The 17221-nt window shown below is 33.3% G+C and overlaps 1 protein-coding gene across 10 annotated transcripts in view; it reads right to left on the reverse strand.

Moving 5' to 3' along the window:
* Arhgef12 (Rho guanine nucleotide exchange factor 12) overlaps positions 1–17221 on the reverse strand; it is a 159005-nt gene that overhangs the window by 11298 nt on the left and 130486 nt on the right. For all 10 annotated transcript variants that reach the window (XM_058577129.1, XM_058577128.1, XM_046438586.2 and 7 more), the window contains 8 exons: positions 16540–16686; positions 15342–15427; positions 10462–10587; positions 8778–8892; positions 6498–6598; positions 3202–3279; positions 1787–1862; positions 755–922 (listed from right to left, as the gene is read on the reverse strand). In XM_058577129.1, coding sequence (XP_058433112.1) covers positions 755–922; positions 1787–1862; positions 3202–3279; positions 6498–6598; positions 8778–8892; positions 10462–10587; positions 15342–15427; positions 16540–16686 — 897 coding nt within the window. The remainder of the gene's footprint in view (positions 1–754; positions 923–1786; positions 1863–3201; positions 3280–6497; positions 6599–8777; positions 8893–10461; positions 10588–15341; positions 15428–16539; positions 16687–17221) is intronic.

Genomic DNA, 17221 nt, shown 5'->3' on the forward strand with positions numbered 1-17221 from the left:
TCTAGAGAGTTCATAAGGGATATTTCTAGGGTCTTAATTTAGATAAAGGTTGAATATGCTCACATTGCAAAAATTCATCAAGCTGTACATTTTAATTATGAGCAACTTACTGTATGTTTTACTATATATGTTACACTTCAATAGAACAAAGATTATAAAAATTAACACTAAATTCCACAATAGTTAGAAAAAGATGTCAAAATCTAAATTACTAAACTGAATGCTATTATTCTTTTGCATTTATTTTGAATTGCCCCTTTGCTAAGTTGTCAATAACATTCAGTGAGTATTGAGAAAAAAGATATCATAAATTTACTTTGCCTTCATATAACTAACAAGTTTTGAAAAGGATCATTGTAATACAGTTAAAATACAACTTGCCAACCTAAACTGGCTTTAATAAACCCAAACTACACACACCTCTTCAGTTATCAAAAAACATACCACTCTAATGAAAGTCTTCTCATTGGGATTACCTCTCAATGCACTATCTTCATTGGCATTTATCAATGATTTGAACACAGAATAAAGACCAAAATAACTGCAAAAAAATTTCTAAATGCAGAAATCACTCAGAGAATCTAGGCATCCCAAGTAATTTGGGGGTATAAACTTTAAATTTCCTTTCTAAACAGTAAATAAACTGTATTTCATTTGCCTAAGAATAGCCAATTGTGCTAATTAAACAACAGTGACTACTGATGCAACTTCATAATTCATCTGGAGGTTACTATCCTTTGGTGGACATACTCACCCGTTGCCACTTGTCGAACCAACACTGTATTCAACTTAATGACAGGACTAAATGTGTGTTTGCTATCAGCTGTAGATGCCAGAATCTTACTATGACACCTTAACACCAGCCTATCATCCTGTTTTTGTAACAAAACAAGAATGTCCTCCAGCAGCAATGTGTACAGATCTAGAAATAAAGATGTAGAAAAGGTAATAAGTACAGAAACTGAGATATGTTTAATAAACTTTAAAAGAATGTCACAAAGAAATTTTTTTTTTCTCCATACTGGGGATTGAACCCAGGGGTGCTTAACCACTGAGTCACATCCCTAGCCCTTTTTAAATATTTTATTAGAGGCAGGGTCTTGCTGAGTTGCTAAGTGCCTCACTAAGTTGCTAAGACCGGCCTTGAACTTGCAATCCTCCTGCCTCAGCCTCCTAAAGCCACTGGGATTACAAGTGCACACCTCTGTACCTGGTTGAGAAATTTTATTTCTGATAAAGCTAATAAATTTGAAAATTGACATTGGTATTCCTTCCTCCCTCCCTCTCTTCCTTCCTTTCTCTCTGTACTGGGGATCAACCAAGGGCCTTACTCATGCTAGGTAAGCATTCTGTCATTGAACAATATCCCCAGCCCTGTGATTTCTTTCTTTCTTTCTTTCTTTCTTTCTTTCTTTTTTAATTTTTATTGTATTTTACCAAAGTGAGTCTGTAACCAATAGAACTAAAGAACAATATTCTCTCACCACATATAATTTGAGAGGTAATGGTCTAAAAAAAAAGCTGATTATAAAGATTCATTAGAATACAATAATGATGGAAATGGGACCGAATCATGAAAAAGTTTTCTGCTGCATTCCTAAATGAATATTTCACACACACACATATATATAACAAATAACACAAATAGAAGTCCTCTAAATAGCACTGCTAACTCTCTTAAGGGAAAATTGTAAATGGTTCTTTCTTCTTCCCTTTGGTAAAATGAAATTCTTATTCTTTTCCTTTTTCCACTCTTCTCAAAACTGACAGATAATATCAGACTCACCAATACTTTTGTCTCTATTCACCTTCCAAACCAATGGTCCTTCATGAATCATCTTCCTTTTTGTTAAATCCAAATTCTGCCAAAGAAAAGAAAGTTACACGCAAATTATTTCCAAGCACTCAATGAGAAGGTATTCTGTATAATATTCTGTTTCTTTTCAAAACATTCTTAATATAATGAATACCATTTACATTCAACTATTATTATGCTCTCTGTCTTGAAAATGGAATAGTTTACATTCAAGTAACCTGCTTCTCTCTATCTCTCCCCCTCCCCCGCACCCTCTGTGTGTGTGTGTGTGTGTGTGTGTGTGTGTGTCCCCAGTGTGCAAAACAATTTAAAGTATAATTTTAAAAAACTTTAAAAAAATTAACCTACATAAAATCTCTTAAATAGGAAAGGCATCTTGGAGAAAAACATTCAAGAGTATTATCTTTCAACTCTCACTCCAAAGAGATAATAGCTTATGATAACGAAATTACAAGCAGTAAACCAACTCATTCCCAATCCATCTCTTAACTGCAATAACCGGATGAGGGTGATGTACATGCTTATCTATAAGAGGCTTCTGAGTTCAAAGGTTCTAATTGCAAATAAAGCTTTAAGGCACAGCATTCACCATGAAAAGTCCAAGTACTATTATTCATGCTTACTCTAAAATCAGTAGCTTTTTAGTAAGAGAATCATTTTTTAGCATTAGCAGCTCTCGGAAAACCTTTTTGGAAGTCAATGGAATAAGTACATTAGCATGCTTCTTGATAAACTGTTACATGTGACACAGAAATCTATTTTAAATAGTCACCAAACGAATCTGCCAAAACAACCACTTAATGAAATGGTATAAAAAAGATTCATCGCGCCTAAAAAGTTTATTAGTATAAAAGTCCACATACAAGTGATGCAATTAGAAAATACTATTATTCCTGCAATGGTTTCAAGTTTTTATATTTTTCAAGAGCTTCACAGAAAAATAATTAAGTTATTCTGCTTTATTCAATCATCTGGAAAGTTCTTGTAGTAAACAAGCTATAGAACATAATAAAATGGGCCAGGGATGTAGCTCAATGGTAGAGTGATTGCCTAGCATGTGCCCAGCACCATTATAAATAAATAAATAAATAGTTTAAAAAAAGAGAGAGAGAAAGAATACAGTAATATTACTAATAATTAGTGTTCCTTAGTCTCCTGACAATTCCTGTCATGTAAAATTATAGTTTTTCACAAAATGATCTAAAGACAAAAATAATTCTTACACAGATAAGACATTTAAAAAGCAGAATAAAATCATAAATAAAGATAATCTATGATATAGAACTCCTTCAAGTGATGAATATTCCCACTAAGATGTTAATTACCTGCCAGGTCTTTAGTACATTCTATTTTATTTTTAAAATTATGATTAGACCATCTCTCACCCTGAGCTCTTCAACATTTGGATACTCTGATAACTTCAGATTGGAGGTATCAAGGCGACGCTGATAATCTTCCAAGCGCTGAAAATCAGGATGGAGCCAAGGTTACTGCTTTGGTCATCAATGACCTCTCTGTTTCCACATCAAGTGGACATAATTAATCTGTGTTGAACTGAGCTCACTGCAACACTAGACATAACTAACAACCATTCTTTCTTAAAACACCTCTTTGGCTTTAGCATTATTATACTCTATTAACATAACACATACCATTTATATTCAACTATTATTAACACTCTCTGTCTTGAAAGTGGAATAAAGTTTACATTCAAATAACCTGCATAAAATTTCTTAAATACGAAAGGCATTTTGCAGAAAAACATTCAGGAATAGTTTTCCTTCCTCCTCCTTGCCTGTCCCTTCTCAATCTTCTTTTCAAACTCATTGGCCTTTAACCATCTTATACTTCTGAATATGTAAATCATACAGATAGTACAAATTTCTGAAGGTTAGTATGGCAAACAACCCTGTTCTTTTGCCCTCTCTCTATTCCCAATTGTCTCTAAAGAAAGCACTAATATCTATTTCTTGGATGGCCATTAAGAAAAATCTTATTCAAAGAGAATACATGTATATACAACCGTGTGTGTTATGTGTGTATACACACGCTTTTAAGATGTGGTAGTATAATATATTCACACATCTATTTTTCTGGTATTCTTCATTCAATTGGCAGATTAATATATGTATTTCATGTGTGTGTGTGTATTAGAAGGGGTAGGTGATAGGAAATATATTTTGGAGATTGTTCCATATTAGCACATATATAGAGATAAGTCTCATGTTTTTTCAAAGACTATGTATAATATTTAACTGAATGAACTATAATTTAATCACCTCTTACTAATAGGCATTTTGGTGACTATCAGTCTTCTCTAATAACAAATAATACTGTAATAGAAAGACCTTAAACATATGCCTTTGTACACTTGTGCATATATATCTTCAGGATAAATTTCCAGATAAAAACACTGAATCAAAGGTTATGTGCATTTTTCTTCAACATTATGAAATTTCCGAATACACAGAAAAGTTTGAAATTGTGTTATGAATACCTGCATACCCACTACCTACATTCCACAATTAACACTTGTTTTGTTTTATTACATATTTATCCATCAATTCTTCCTGTATCTATCAAATCAATCCATTTTGTCTTTTGGATGCATTTCAAAATCATAGATCTAAGTATACACCTCCCCTAAATACTGCAGCATGCATTTCATAAACAGAAGTTCAATATCTGTGTAGAGTTCTTTAAGTAAAATTTAATAAGGTGAAGTGCACATATTTTAAGTGTATCTTTACATAATATTTGATAAATGCATATACCCATGCAATTCAAACTTCTATCAAGATATGAAATATTACCATCACCCCAGAAAGTTTCCTTCTACTTCTTCCCAGTTAACCTCCACATTCCCATTTTTCTGATACTTTTCCTACCATAGATTAATTTGGCCTCTTAGAAGTTTATATAAATAGTTATTTATATATAAGTATTCCTTTGTGTCTGGTTTCTTTCCAATCAGCATAATGTGAGATTCACTCCTTTTTATCTCCTGGCAGTATTCTATTTTATGACTACACCACAGTTGGTTTATCCACTCTCCATCTGATGAATTCTTAGTTGTTATGAATAAAGCTGCCATAAACATTCCGGTAAGTCTGTTTGTTCATTTCTCTTGAAATGGGTCAAAGGGTATGTGCATTTAATTTAGACAAACATTGCCAAATTTCCCTTAGGTTTTATCTTTTTACCCTCCAAACAATACATTAGAAAGTACCTACACTGTTGTTCTACAGCCTCACCAACAAAGCTGTCACCATACTTAGCTCCTAAGATATTACACTCATTTCCATGGGTTCAATTAGCCTCTGTATATTCAAAATCTGAAAATTTATCTTCAGTACAGTCCTCTTAAAGATGGACCCACATAGATAACTAATTACTGCATCTCTCCACCTCCTCAGATCTATCTCCACTCCTCCTGACCATCCACATATGCAAGCCAGAAACCTGTGTTTATTCTTGACATAGCCTCTCCTCAAATCTTTCTCTGAATCAATCACCAAATCCTGCCAATTTCATCTCCTAAATATTCCTCCAATTCCTGTCTCTCTCAGAGCCACCATCAGTTATTCTGGACTATGGTCAGACCCCTAACTTGTATCTCTCATTTAAAACCTACCTCTTTCAACCCACTCTCCACATAGGAGTATGAATGAAACCTCCCAGTAAAAATCTACACACCTCCAAGGTCTTCATGTCTATAATAAATTCCTATTGTTCTTGGAATAAAAATCAAAGTCTTTAACATGGTTGAAAGAACCCTCTGTTGTTTGCCTCTGGCCTACCTTACCTCATTTTATAGTACTCTCACTACTTTATAGGCACGATCCACATTGATCTAACAGTTGTTACTCAAACAGACTGGACTTGCTTTTATGTCACACATACTGCTTGCTCTCTATACCTGTAGGTTGTCCCTTTCCATGTTCTTTTGACTCACTTCTACTCATCCTTCCAAACTTGATTCAAACTTCAATTCCTCTAGGGAACTTTTTCTGAAAGTCATTCTAACATCTCAAAACAAGGTTAGGCCTCCTAGTGAGATACTTACTGATAGTATCCTTAAATTCTCCTTCATACAGTTACCAATACTGACTCAAAATGCTTGTACTAAAATCTGTTAAATGCCTTTTGATTCTACTAGATAAATGTTCAATGTGGAGAGTTATTGTGCTCAATTTCTTAATCCCTCTAGACTTGCTCCCAGCCTACAGTGTATGTTCCACAGAATAGATAAATGAATAAACAAACAGCAAGAGATGTTCAAAAGAGTCAAATACAACTCTGATATAACAAGTTGATCTGAACTTCTGGGAGTGATGGCACATGCCTATAATCCCAGTGACTCAGGAGGCTGAGAAAGAAAAATTACAAGTTTGAGGCCAGCCTCAGCAACACTGGAAGATCCTTGGCAAATTAGCAAGACTGTGTCTCAAAATAAAAAATAAAAAAATGCTTGGGATGTAGCTCAGTGGTAAAACACTCCTGGGTTCAATCTCTAGTACTTAAAAAAAAAAAAATCTGGACTCACATACTACATGTATAGATGTAAAGCTAACAAATGTCCTTGCCCATCAATCATGTAATGATAATTTCAAAGATCCTAGGTAATATGAATTTAATATTCTTTCAATGCCATCCTTATCTTCTTGCTTTTCCTTTTTACCTGTTTGTTTTCTGCCTCCTTGACAGCCTGATTTACATAATTTAAGATCTGACGACAGTGATCAGCAGCTTTCTTCACCTTCTCTCTTTCCATTGGCCATTCTAAATATGGGGAAGAAATTCAGAATGTAAAATAGGAAAAATTAAAAAAAGAAAAAATATATAAATATATACATGAGATTTCATCTTATTTCAACAGTTCATAAGAACATACTAAGACCCTAAATATTTTTATGCTAGGTTAAAATGTATGGCAGAATCTTGATTTGGATAGTCTTTGAATAGGTGAGACCTCTGATAACAATATTTTATTTTTTTTTTTTTGTGACCAAGAATTTTTTTTATTTGAAGTTTTCTAACAAAAAACTAGATATATTCAGATGAAAAATTTTACAGTATTGAAATAATTTATTATTTTAACCTGGTTCAAGAATTACTACATATCAACATACATAGTGTAAAAAATACAGCCTAAACAAATTGTATATTTAACTCATTATTTAAAACCCTTTTTGATAAAGAAATCAGAATCTATTTCTTAAATAGTTTTCTTTATTGTACTCTCTCAAACTTATAAATATAGGCTTGTAAGTGGCATACAACTTGGATTTGTTTTTAATAGAGCTTTATGGTTGTAATAGTAGTTGGGTTCATCCCAAAAAACTCATACATGCATGAAGTCAATTTCAGTTCATGATCCCCCTTCCTCCACCCTTTTCCCTTCTGTTCCTTCCCCACCTGCCTCTACTACACTAGACTTCCTTTAGATTTTCTATTAATTAATGCATTTGACTGGTTCCTTATATAATCTTATCCTTCCCTCCCCCTTTCCTTTATTTTACTCTAGCTTCCGCATATGAGATAAAACATTCCACCTTTAAGTTTCTGAATTTGGCTTATTTCACTTGGCTCGATATTCTCCATTACCATCCATTTACCAGTGAACACCATGATATCACTTTTTAATGGCTGAATAGAACTTCATTGTGTATATATACACACCATAATTTCTTAATCCATTCATCTATTGATGGGCTCAACTGGGTAAATTCCATAATTTGGGTAGTGTGAATTGTGCTGCTATAAACACATTGATATGGCTATGTTGCTTTATATAGTATGCCAATTTTAGATCTTTTGGGAAAACACCTGATGACAGTACTTTAAAACATAAGTTTTCATCTTTAAAAAGAAACCATAATATAGAACCCTAAATTCAGAAATTATGCATTACATAAAATATAATGATCATAATATTACACACTACAGGGGGAAGGTCTCAACTCACTTTGTAAGCTATATAAAACAGGACCCTCTTTTCCCCCTAGAATTTCATAGAGCAGAGCCTATATAATTATGTCCAGTGGCCCTGTTAAAGCAATATTTTTTAAGTAACACAATTCAAAAAAATTCCAAAACAAGTTTCTTTGAATTTGAGATTATATCTAAAGAAAGAAAATCAATTACAATGTTTATATCATTAAAATAGAAGATAAAGTTCACCAAAATGTGCTGAGGCTACATTTTGCCTAAGAGATACCAAAATCAGAACATTCAGAATTATAGTCAACAATGGTCCAGCTATACTGAACAGATATAATAAGGTATAAAAATTAACGGGTACGAATGTTTCTCAATTATGCAAATTCTCAGACATAGAAATAGGAATTAGATTGTACAAATATTAATTCAAAAAAAGTAGGAGAGCCTAAAGCTAAACTGAGAAACTCAGATTCACTTCATGTTTCAAAACAGGAGCTGGAATGATGATAGCACATTGGTTTAACTTAGTAGAACTACATATATAGATACAAAACATCTCTTCAACCCAATACAGATGTTCTTCAAACAAATACATATGCTCGAATGAGGATGGACAAATTTTTCTATAAAAAATCAGATAATTGTTTTATACTTTACAGACTAAATGGCCTCTCTTGCAACTACTCAACACTGCTATTGCAGTATAAAAGCTGGCAGAGACAGTATGTAAACAGATAGGTAAGGCTGTGTAAGCTGTGTTTAATAAAACTTTATTTGTAAAACTAGGCAGTGTTCCTGATTTGGACCATAATCCCCACAGTTTGCCAAACTCTCACTATAGCTACTAATGGATACATTAAATCCAACAGTCTAAAGAAGACTGGATTAGATTTTTTTTAGAAAATCCAACTCCAAGCATCAGGATGCTGTGAGAGATTACTTAGCAGGACATATTCTTTTTCTTTCTTTCTTTTTTTTGTTGTTCTTGGCTTTTTTTATTTCAGGGAGAATGCTGTACCTGTGTATTTGGCAATGTTATCCAAAAGAAGTGGGTATTTAGTAAGCCTCTGCATTTGGGTGGGAATGATATCTTTCAGCTGAAGACGACGACAAAGTGGATTACTCTCAGCATCCTAAAATTAAAAGAAATAAATGAATATGTACTCTTATTAGGCAGTACATTGTACCACATAAGTACCTATAACATTCTGGTTATTAAATCAAGACAAAAAATAACAAGACACATCATTGCCACACTACGATTCTGCTTTCTCCTCTAATCTCACATAGGGGGAAGAAAGCCTGTTATCAATGGTTTCTGCTACCTGTTTAAGCACTAACTGACAGCATCCACAATCAACTAACAATTACCTTCCTGTGTTAAAACTGCTTTATGTTCACCTATTCAAAAAATGTAAGTACACTTTCCTGACTGGCATTCCTATTAAAAGTTGGTTAACTTCTTTGTTATCTGCCATTTCAAGTAGGCACAATGGATCACCAGTCTGGACATGACAGCTTATCTATATCAGAAGTCTACAAACATTCAGTAATGTGCCAGTTAGTAAATATTTAGGTTTTGAAGGTCAGTCTCTCTTAAAATTACTTGACCCTGCTGTTTTAGCAAAAAAGCAGCCACAGACAATTTATAAATGAATGAACATTGCTTTATGTAGTACAACAACAACAAAAATAAAATCTCTAAGATGGACTCCAAGATTTCCATATTTTGGTGGAAACACTCTGCATAATCCTATCCCACTGAGTGGATGAAATCCATGAATAAACAGGCATACCATTCCTATGATTAGCTTACTAACTATCAGTTGCCTGTGAGTTAATCACAAAGGATATTACCCCCAGGTGGGTCTGACTTAATCAGAAAAGACTTGAAAAGAAACCTGGGTCAGAGATCTCCATTCCTAATAGTCTGGAAGAAAACAAACATCTATCTGTAGCTGTAAACTGGGGATCATATGATAAAGAGAAACATTCTATAGGAGATTGCTCCCTAGCCAACAACTAAAGGAAGGCAAGGACCTCAGTTATTCATTTTTAAGGAAATGAATTCGAACAACCAGTGAGCTTAGAAGAGATTCCCGAGTCTTAGATGAGAACTGTGGCTCTAGCTAACATTTTGACCCTGAAAACAGGATCTAGCTAAATTGTGGTCATATTCCTAAACAACAAAAGCTGTGAGACAATAAATTTGCATTAAGTGGTCACTTAATGTATATTATACAATACAAAATAAATACAACTGTGTTCCAATTAAACTTTATTTTTAAAAATAGGCATAAGGCTGGATAATTTACCTATGGGCTGTAGTTATCAACTCTTATCTATACCAATGTAAACACCTACCCCAGTGAGTATGACTGCTGTTATAGTCTTCCTTGGACCCGATATAAGCCCATTTTAATGTTTTAACAATATTCTTTTAATAATATATATATATGGACAAATTCCTGATAAAATCTCTATGGTAATGTGGATTTCTACATCAAGTATTTTAATCCTGACATATATTTTTTTTTGTTCATCATTCCAAAATTATTTTTATGCTTCCAATAATTTAAGAGATAAATATTGTTATTTTAAATGTTAACAAAAATGTAATCCTGTAAAAGACAGTCTAAGTCAGGATTCTCCAAGTTTATTCGGTAATAGTTAAAAACTTGCATTATTTTCATTCAACTCACTTGCACAAATGTCTGGAATCGAGAGTCCTTTTTCTGACGAGACTTGATCATTTCCAGAGCGAAAGGTTGATTACTGCAAAACGTAGCAGCAGCATGTTTCAACTTCTCCTCTCCTGGTCCACTGAACTGTACCAAGAATGAAAAGAAAACAATAGAGAATGAGATACAGAGCTTATACAAGGCCATGCAAAATAAGAGACAACCATGATCCTTTCAACATTCTAGTAGAATGTATTCTCAATTGACAACAAATATAGAACTAGATATTTATGTGCAGTATCAATAGCTCTCCATTAGGAAAGGTCTGACCCTGACACATCCAGGCCTTTTCTGACAGGACATCAATGTTTTCTTGCTGGTAACTTATCATAACTTGTTACCTTTCAGCCCACACCACTACTAAATCAGATAGAAAGGTGACATTTGATGAAGGCAAAAAGGAAATAGAATATTTTTCAAGTGCTGTCAACTTCAAGGAAAAGAATTGTCAAACATGCATTGCATATCTATTGAAGCTAACCTTCAGAAATGAAGAAATTTAGATATTCTCAGATGAATGGAAACTAAAATAATTAGCTTCTATCAGACTTACCCTTAAAGAATGGTAAAGGTCTTCAAACAGGAAACTAATCATGGAGCATCAAGAAGGATCAAAGAACAATGGAAAGGATAGACATTTGGACAAATAAAATAGATAATCCTTATCCTTACAGAACTAGATATTTATGTGCAGTACAAATATACAATATCCATCTTTTGCCCATTATGATGTTTTCATCTTAAATTTCATTTTATTAATAATAAAATTGTTATTTGACTTTAAAAAAAGGGAGGGAGGGTGACATTTGGAGAATACGAGACACAAAATGCCTGGAGACTCAGATTAAAATTTCATTTTCACAGACCCTGACACCTTTACAAGAATTACATTTTTACTGCTCCAGGAAACAAATCCTTAGGACACTAGCTTGTTTTCCTACTAACTATGAAATACGCTGTGACTAAAAGCAGCGAAGAGATTAAATTAATTACTGCTACATTTGTGCAGAGGCCAGAGTTGGCTTTGTTGGGGCGGGGGAAGCTATGAGCTTATGAACCTCTTGTGAAAAATTATGCTTTTTAATCAATATTTTTAATTTATAAATTTGTTATATATGACAGAATTCTAAATGATTATTATTATTTTTGGTACTGAGGATTGAATCCAGGGGCGTTTAACCACTGAGCCACATCCCCAGCCCTTTTTTGTATTTTATTTAGAGACAGGGTCTCACTGAGTTACTTAGAGCCTTGCTAAGTTGTTGAAACTGGCTTTGAACTCATCCTCCTGCCTCAGCCTCCCATGATGCTGGGATTATAGGTGTGCACCACCACACCCAGTTTAGAATTTTAAAATTTGATGAAACACCTAACAAGTACTTCATTAATAGGGTGTTCTTACAAAACAAGGAGAGAAATGAATTACAGTAGATGGGGTGGAGAGAGAAGATGGGAGGGGAGGGAAGGGGGGATAGTAGAGGATAGGAAAGGTAGCAGAATACAACAGTTACTAATATGGCATTATGTAAAAATGTGGATGTGTAACCGATGTGATTCTGCAATCTGTATTTGGGGTAAAAATGGGAGTTCATAACCCACTTGAATCTAATGTATGAAATATGATATGTCAAGAGCTTTGTAATGTTTTGAACAACCAATTAAAAATTCTTTAAATAAGTTCAAAGCCAGTTTCAGCAACTTAGCAAGGCTCTAAGTAACTCAGTGAGACCCTGTCTCTAAATAAAATACAAAAAAGGGCTAGGGATGTGGCTCAGTAGTTAAGCGCCCTTGGATTCAATCCTCAGTACCCAAAATAATAATAATCATTTAGAATTCTGTCATATATAACAAATTTACAAATTTAAAATATTGATTAGAAAGCATAATTTTTCACACAAAAATTGCTTTATGATTTTTTTTTCAGTATTACTGGTGATTGAACCCAGGGTCTCATGCATGACAGGCAAGTGCTCTACTATTGAGCTATAGCACCAGTCTTGTTTTATGGTTTATAAAGAGGTTTCTCATACAATCTTCTATTTAAAGTCATTTTCCCAAAAAGTCTGTAAATGAAGATATTTTGTAAAAAGTTCCTTTATAGTATATCTGTATATATATTCTTTTCTTCAAGTAGGTCACATACAGATTGATATTTAATAGGTCAAACTTTATATTCTTATTCTATTCTAACTATGACATTTAGCTTAGGGGTTGAGAGCTTGCCTAGCGTATGCAAGGCCCTAGGTCCAATATTCAGCATTGTAAAAATAAAAAAATAAATATGACTATCAACATGTATCAAGATCAGACTGGCAGCTTTTTTGGTATGTTTGTTGATCAAAGCACCACAAAACAAAACAAAACAAAACAAAAATCCTCTGGGTTTTCAAAAGAAAATAATGTCACCAATCTGAAGCAGTTTTATAGTAATTTTTCAAGTAGTTTATGTGATCCTAAGGGACCAATACAAGATAGACTCTCCAAAATTATTTTCAAAAAACAGCAGAGCTGGGTGGAGTAGTGCACACCTGTAATACCAGCATCAGCAACTTAGCAAGGTCCTAATCAACTTAGCAAGACCCTGACTCAAAATTTAAAAATTAAAATTAAAAAAAAAATAGCAGGAAGAGACTAGGAGCATAGCTCAGTAACAGAGCATATTCTCAGCATGTGTAAGGCTATGGGTTGAGTCCCCAGCACTGATTTAAAAAAAAAAAAATCTAAATCTAAAGGTTTGCTTATGATTTTTGCTTTTAGAATTTCTAACCACTGCTTTCCCCCAAATGAACCTTCGTTATGTAACCATTAATAAATCAAAATGATTATTGCATTCTGTTTTAACTCAACTTTTAATAGATATACTATAATGGCCAAAAATACACTTCTTTTTATGTGTTCTAAAATAACGTTTTTGTCGCTCTTTGTTCATATATTTCTCTATTTTCTTTTGCCATACAGATTTATGCAGTCTAATGGGCTGTGATAAGAGGATCAATTGCACGTGTGTATCTTATTAATGATAAACATCACTTGACACTAGGTCTTAAACCTTATTTATAGGAGATGCCAATGAATCTGCTTGGGAATCAAGGTGCAATATCTTAAATCCATACACCTTACAACCTTTTAATCAAAGTTTGACATAGAAATGATGCTATACTCTGTGATACTATAAAATGAAATGATGGTCTTATAAAATTTTTGATTTTCTGTTTCAAGTTAATAGCATACAGTGAAACCACTCAGTTATAATTTTCATTGCCTACACTGAGATCAAGAAACAAGATGAAGCTGGGCATAATGGCACACCCTACAATTCCAGTTACTAAGGGGGTTACAACAGGAGGAATGCAAGTTTGAGACCATCCTAGGCAATTTACTCTGTATCAAAATATAAAAAGGGCTGGGGATATCCCAAGCAGATAACTCAATGGTAGAGTGCCCCTGGGTTCAGTTCCCAATAACACACCAAAAAGGGGGGGGGGCGGGGGGGCAGGGAAATGAGTCACATTATCACAGGGTAGCCATAGAATAAGTTGAATTTTTCAAAGAAATTAAATATCCTTAATAACAATAATTCTAACGTGGGTCTAAGATGGAAAGTGCAAGGTAAAACTGGATTAGGATTTATAGCTCCTGTTCTGAGTCAAGTGATTAAAAAAGAGGTCTTTTAAATAGATTATGAGATTCTGAGCCATTTCTCACCACCAAGAAAGCAGTAAGATAAACATTGTTTTAGTTAGCTTTCTATTCTCTAATCTTTTTAAAAGTTACAATTTTAGAATTACTAAAATCTCATGGCATTTCCTCAAGAACCATACACACACACACACACACACACACACACTTCTGTGTGCCTATTTTAAAACATTCTTATTCAGTCTATGTTAAAATTTGAGAACTAAATCACATAGACTTTATTGTAATTCACAGCCTTAACTACATAGTGATGATGGTGGGATGTGATGACCATTATTATCCAAAGTACAAGTATAAAGACACAATTGGTTTGAATATACTATGATATGAAAAATTGTGCTCTATGTGTGTAATAAGAATTGTAATGCATTCCGCTGTCATATGTAAATTAAAAAATTTTAAAAAAAGTTTAAATCAAATGCCTTCCTCAAGAAGGTTTTCAATACGTTCAAGTTTAGGTCCCTCTGCTATACATTCCCATAACAACTTGTGTTTTTCCCCCTTTTTTTGTACTCATCTTGCATTAAATAACTTACGTTCTGTGAAGGCAGGAGACATGTATGTTTTGATTGCCACTAGCTCCTTTCACAGCACTGTACAGTATATATTCACAGAGTTAGAAAGATGGAATTTGACAAAAAAACTACTACAGCCTTTGGACTCCTTCCTCATACTGTTCATAAAATTAAGTAATTTTCACTTTTCTACTATTGTGAGAGCAATCATGGATATACAATTGTCTCAGAGTATAATTTCAAGATCTGAACAACAGAAGATGGCTAAAATTCTGTACCACTTAAATTATTTTTTTTTGTGTGTGTGGCAATATTTTTTAATGTGCATTAACTCCAAAGCCCTGAAAATTATTTTTTCAGATGGAATTACCTCTTGACAAGGATATAAATTATTTAAGAACCATTTTACCAGTTTTTAAAACACAAAGGACCAGTATATTTATTTCAATAAAATATAGCACTTAGTTTGAGCATTGATTAGTACATATTAATCAAGAATATCCACACTCTAAACCCTTTTCAGCTTTTCATTAACTTTGCAAACTGGATGGGTTTGCATATTTAGAAAGACTTGACCTTGAATCTTATCATCAAATGTCTCTAAAAACATTAAAAAATTTTCCTTACCCAGGTCAACAGATCTTCCCCAATGTGATCAATAACAGAGGTCTCATTCCTCTTTCGAACAGCCTTCATTTGTTCATTCAGCCCAACTAAATAAAAGAAAAAAAATTAAATAAAAATTTTAAAAAAGAAAAATTTAGTACACAACCTAAAAAAGTTTAATACACAATCTAAAAAATTTTGATTGATAGCTAAGTTTTCAAAAACAAAATTTTCAGAATAGCACAACTCCTTCTAATCTCTGTAAACAAAAATCTGAACATACGCTTATGCATCCAGAGACTGTAAAACAGTGTCTGAAAAGTGTTTTTACTGTTAAAGCATCAAACAACATTTTTAGAAACTAGTATATTAAATATAGTGCAGTAGCATCAAACATCATTTAACCTCAGGACTTCATCTTCATAATCATGCTCAAAAAGAACTTAAGTATCAACAGTGCTGATTGTGCTCACTGTTCCTTTCAAAATGTGTCCTGTTTATAGGCAACAGATATAATCAGGCCTAAAGTTATCAATGCATTCTGATGGGACCTAACATTACCCAAAAAGTTGTAAAGAACATCAATTTGGTTGATAGGTGTTGGTGGGAAATGATAATATTCTTGACAAAGAGAGATTGGAAATTTAGAGAAATAGTAACCTACAAAGAGCAGAATATCCTACTAGGAATATCCTACTACTATCTATAAAAGTAGATTATTCAAACAGGGAAAGACACAGGTTGAATTTTTGTATATTTACAAAATATGTATCAAGCAACAATACAATAAAGCAATGCCTAAAATTTATCATACTATGGGATTCCATATTGTGTATTGCTATTTACAAAACCTACTTCTACATGTATTAGGACATGGGACACATATGTTCAAAACCTTTTATATTGAAATTGATAAGAAATGTTTAAGGGTAATTTTGACTTTTCATGTTTTTAAGCTTAAGTGCTGACTTTAGACCTGAAGCCCTATGATAACACTTCATATACAAAGCTTGATGACTGTAGGGCAAAAGGATCTAGTCAAAATTCCATCATTTCTTCATTTATATTATGTGCTCATATATAACTTCAGAAATGCTAACATGGATACATTTACAAAATTACATGAAATTATATAAAAGCGCCTAAGAACTGCCTTATAGACTCCCAATCTTTTCTCTATTGGAAATGTAGGGGCAAAGATCACGTCAGTTTCTCTTACCATGAAGTTGAAGAATATCTTCCAAGTTTGAAAAAATCTTTCGTAGTTCTGAAGGTGAAAGAATTCCTTCTCTGGATACTCGCTGATAGAATACTTGATCAAGAACCTTCAATGTTCGAACATGAGCTCTCTCGGTGTAGAACAATTCTAAGCAAAAAAAAAAAAAAAAAAAAGGAAAGAAATGGGGGAGGGGAGATATGAGTTATTTCCTCACTTAGAATAATTCCATGGGACTAAATAGAGCCTTTTAGCTGGAATTAGGTAGCAAATGAGTTAAATAATATTTAGCATTTACTTAGCAAATCACTTTGATTCCATGAAATTCTCCAACATAGTGATTCTGAGTTAAATGTGAACAAATGAAAAATATCCTTCAAAACAATTTTGTACTTAAAAGTTAAGTATACTCTACTCTTCCATTTATAATATCTACATATCAAAATGACAATATTAGAAAACTGAAAGCCTCAATACCATACAGCCTTTAGCTTGAGCCTTCTTCAGAAATAACAGTACTTTTGGCTATCTAATTTTCCTACAAACTCTCATTTATGGAACTAGACTGTAACTTCACTATGTTGTAATGTTGTCAGAGACAGGGAGGGTATTTATTCAAATGACATTCTAGGGATAAGGATACAGTATTCGTGCCACATATCTGTCACAAACATATTGGAGTAAC

Source organism: Marmota monax, unplaced genomic scaffold, assembly GCF_021218885.2.
Source record: "Marmota monax isolate L192 unplaced genomic scaffold, Marmota_monax_Labrador192_F-V1.1 WCK01_AAM20220418_F8-fsc00081, whole genome shotgun sequence".
NCBI lineage: Eukaryota > Metazoa > Chordata > Mammalia > Rodentia > Sciuridae > Marmota > Marmota monax.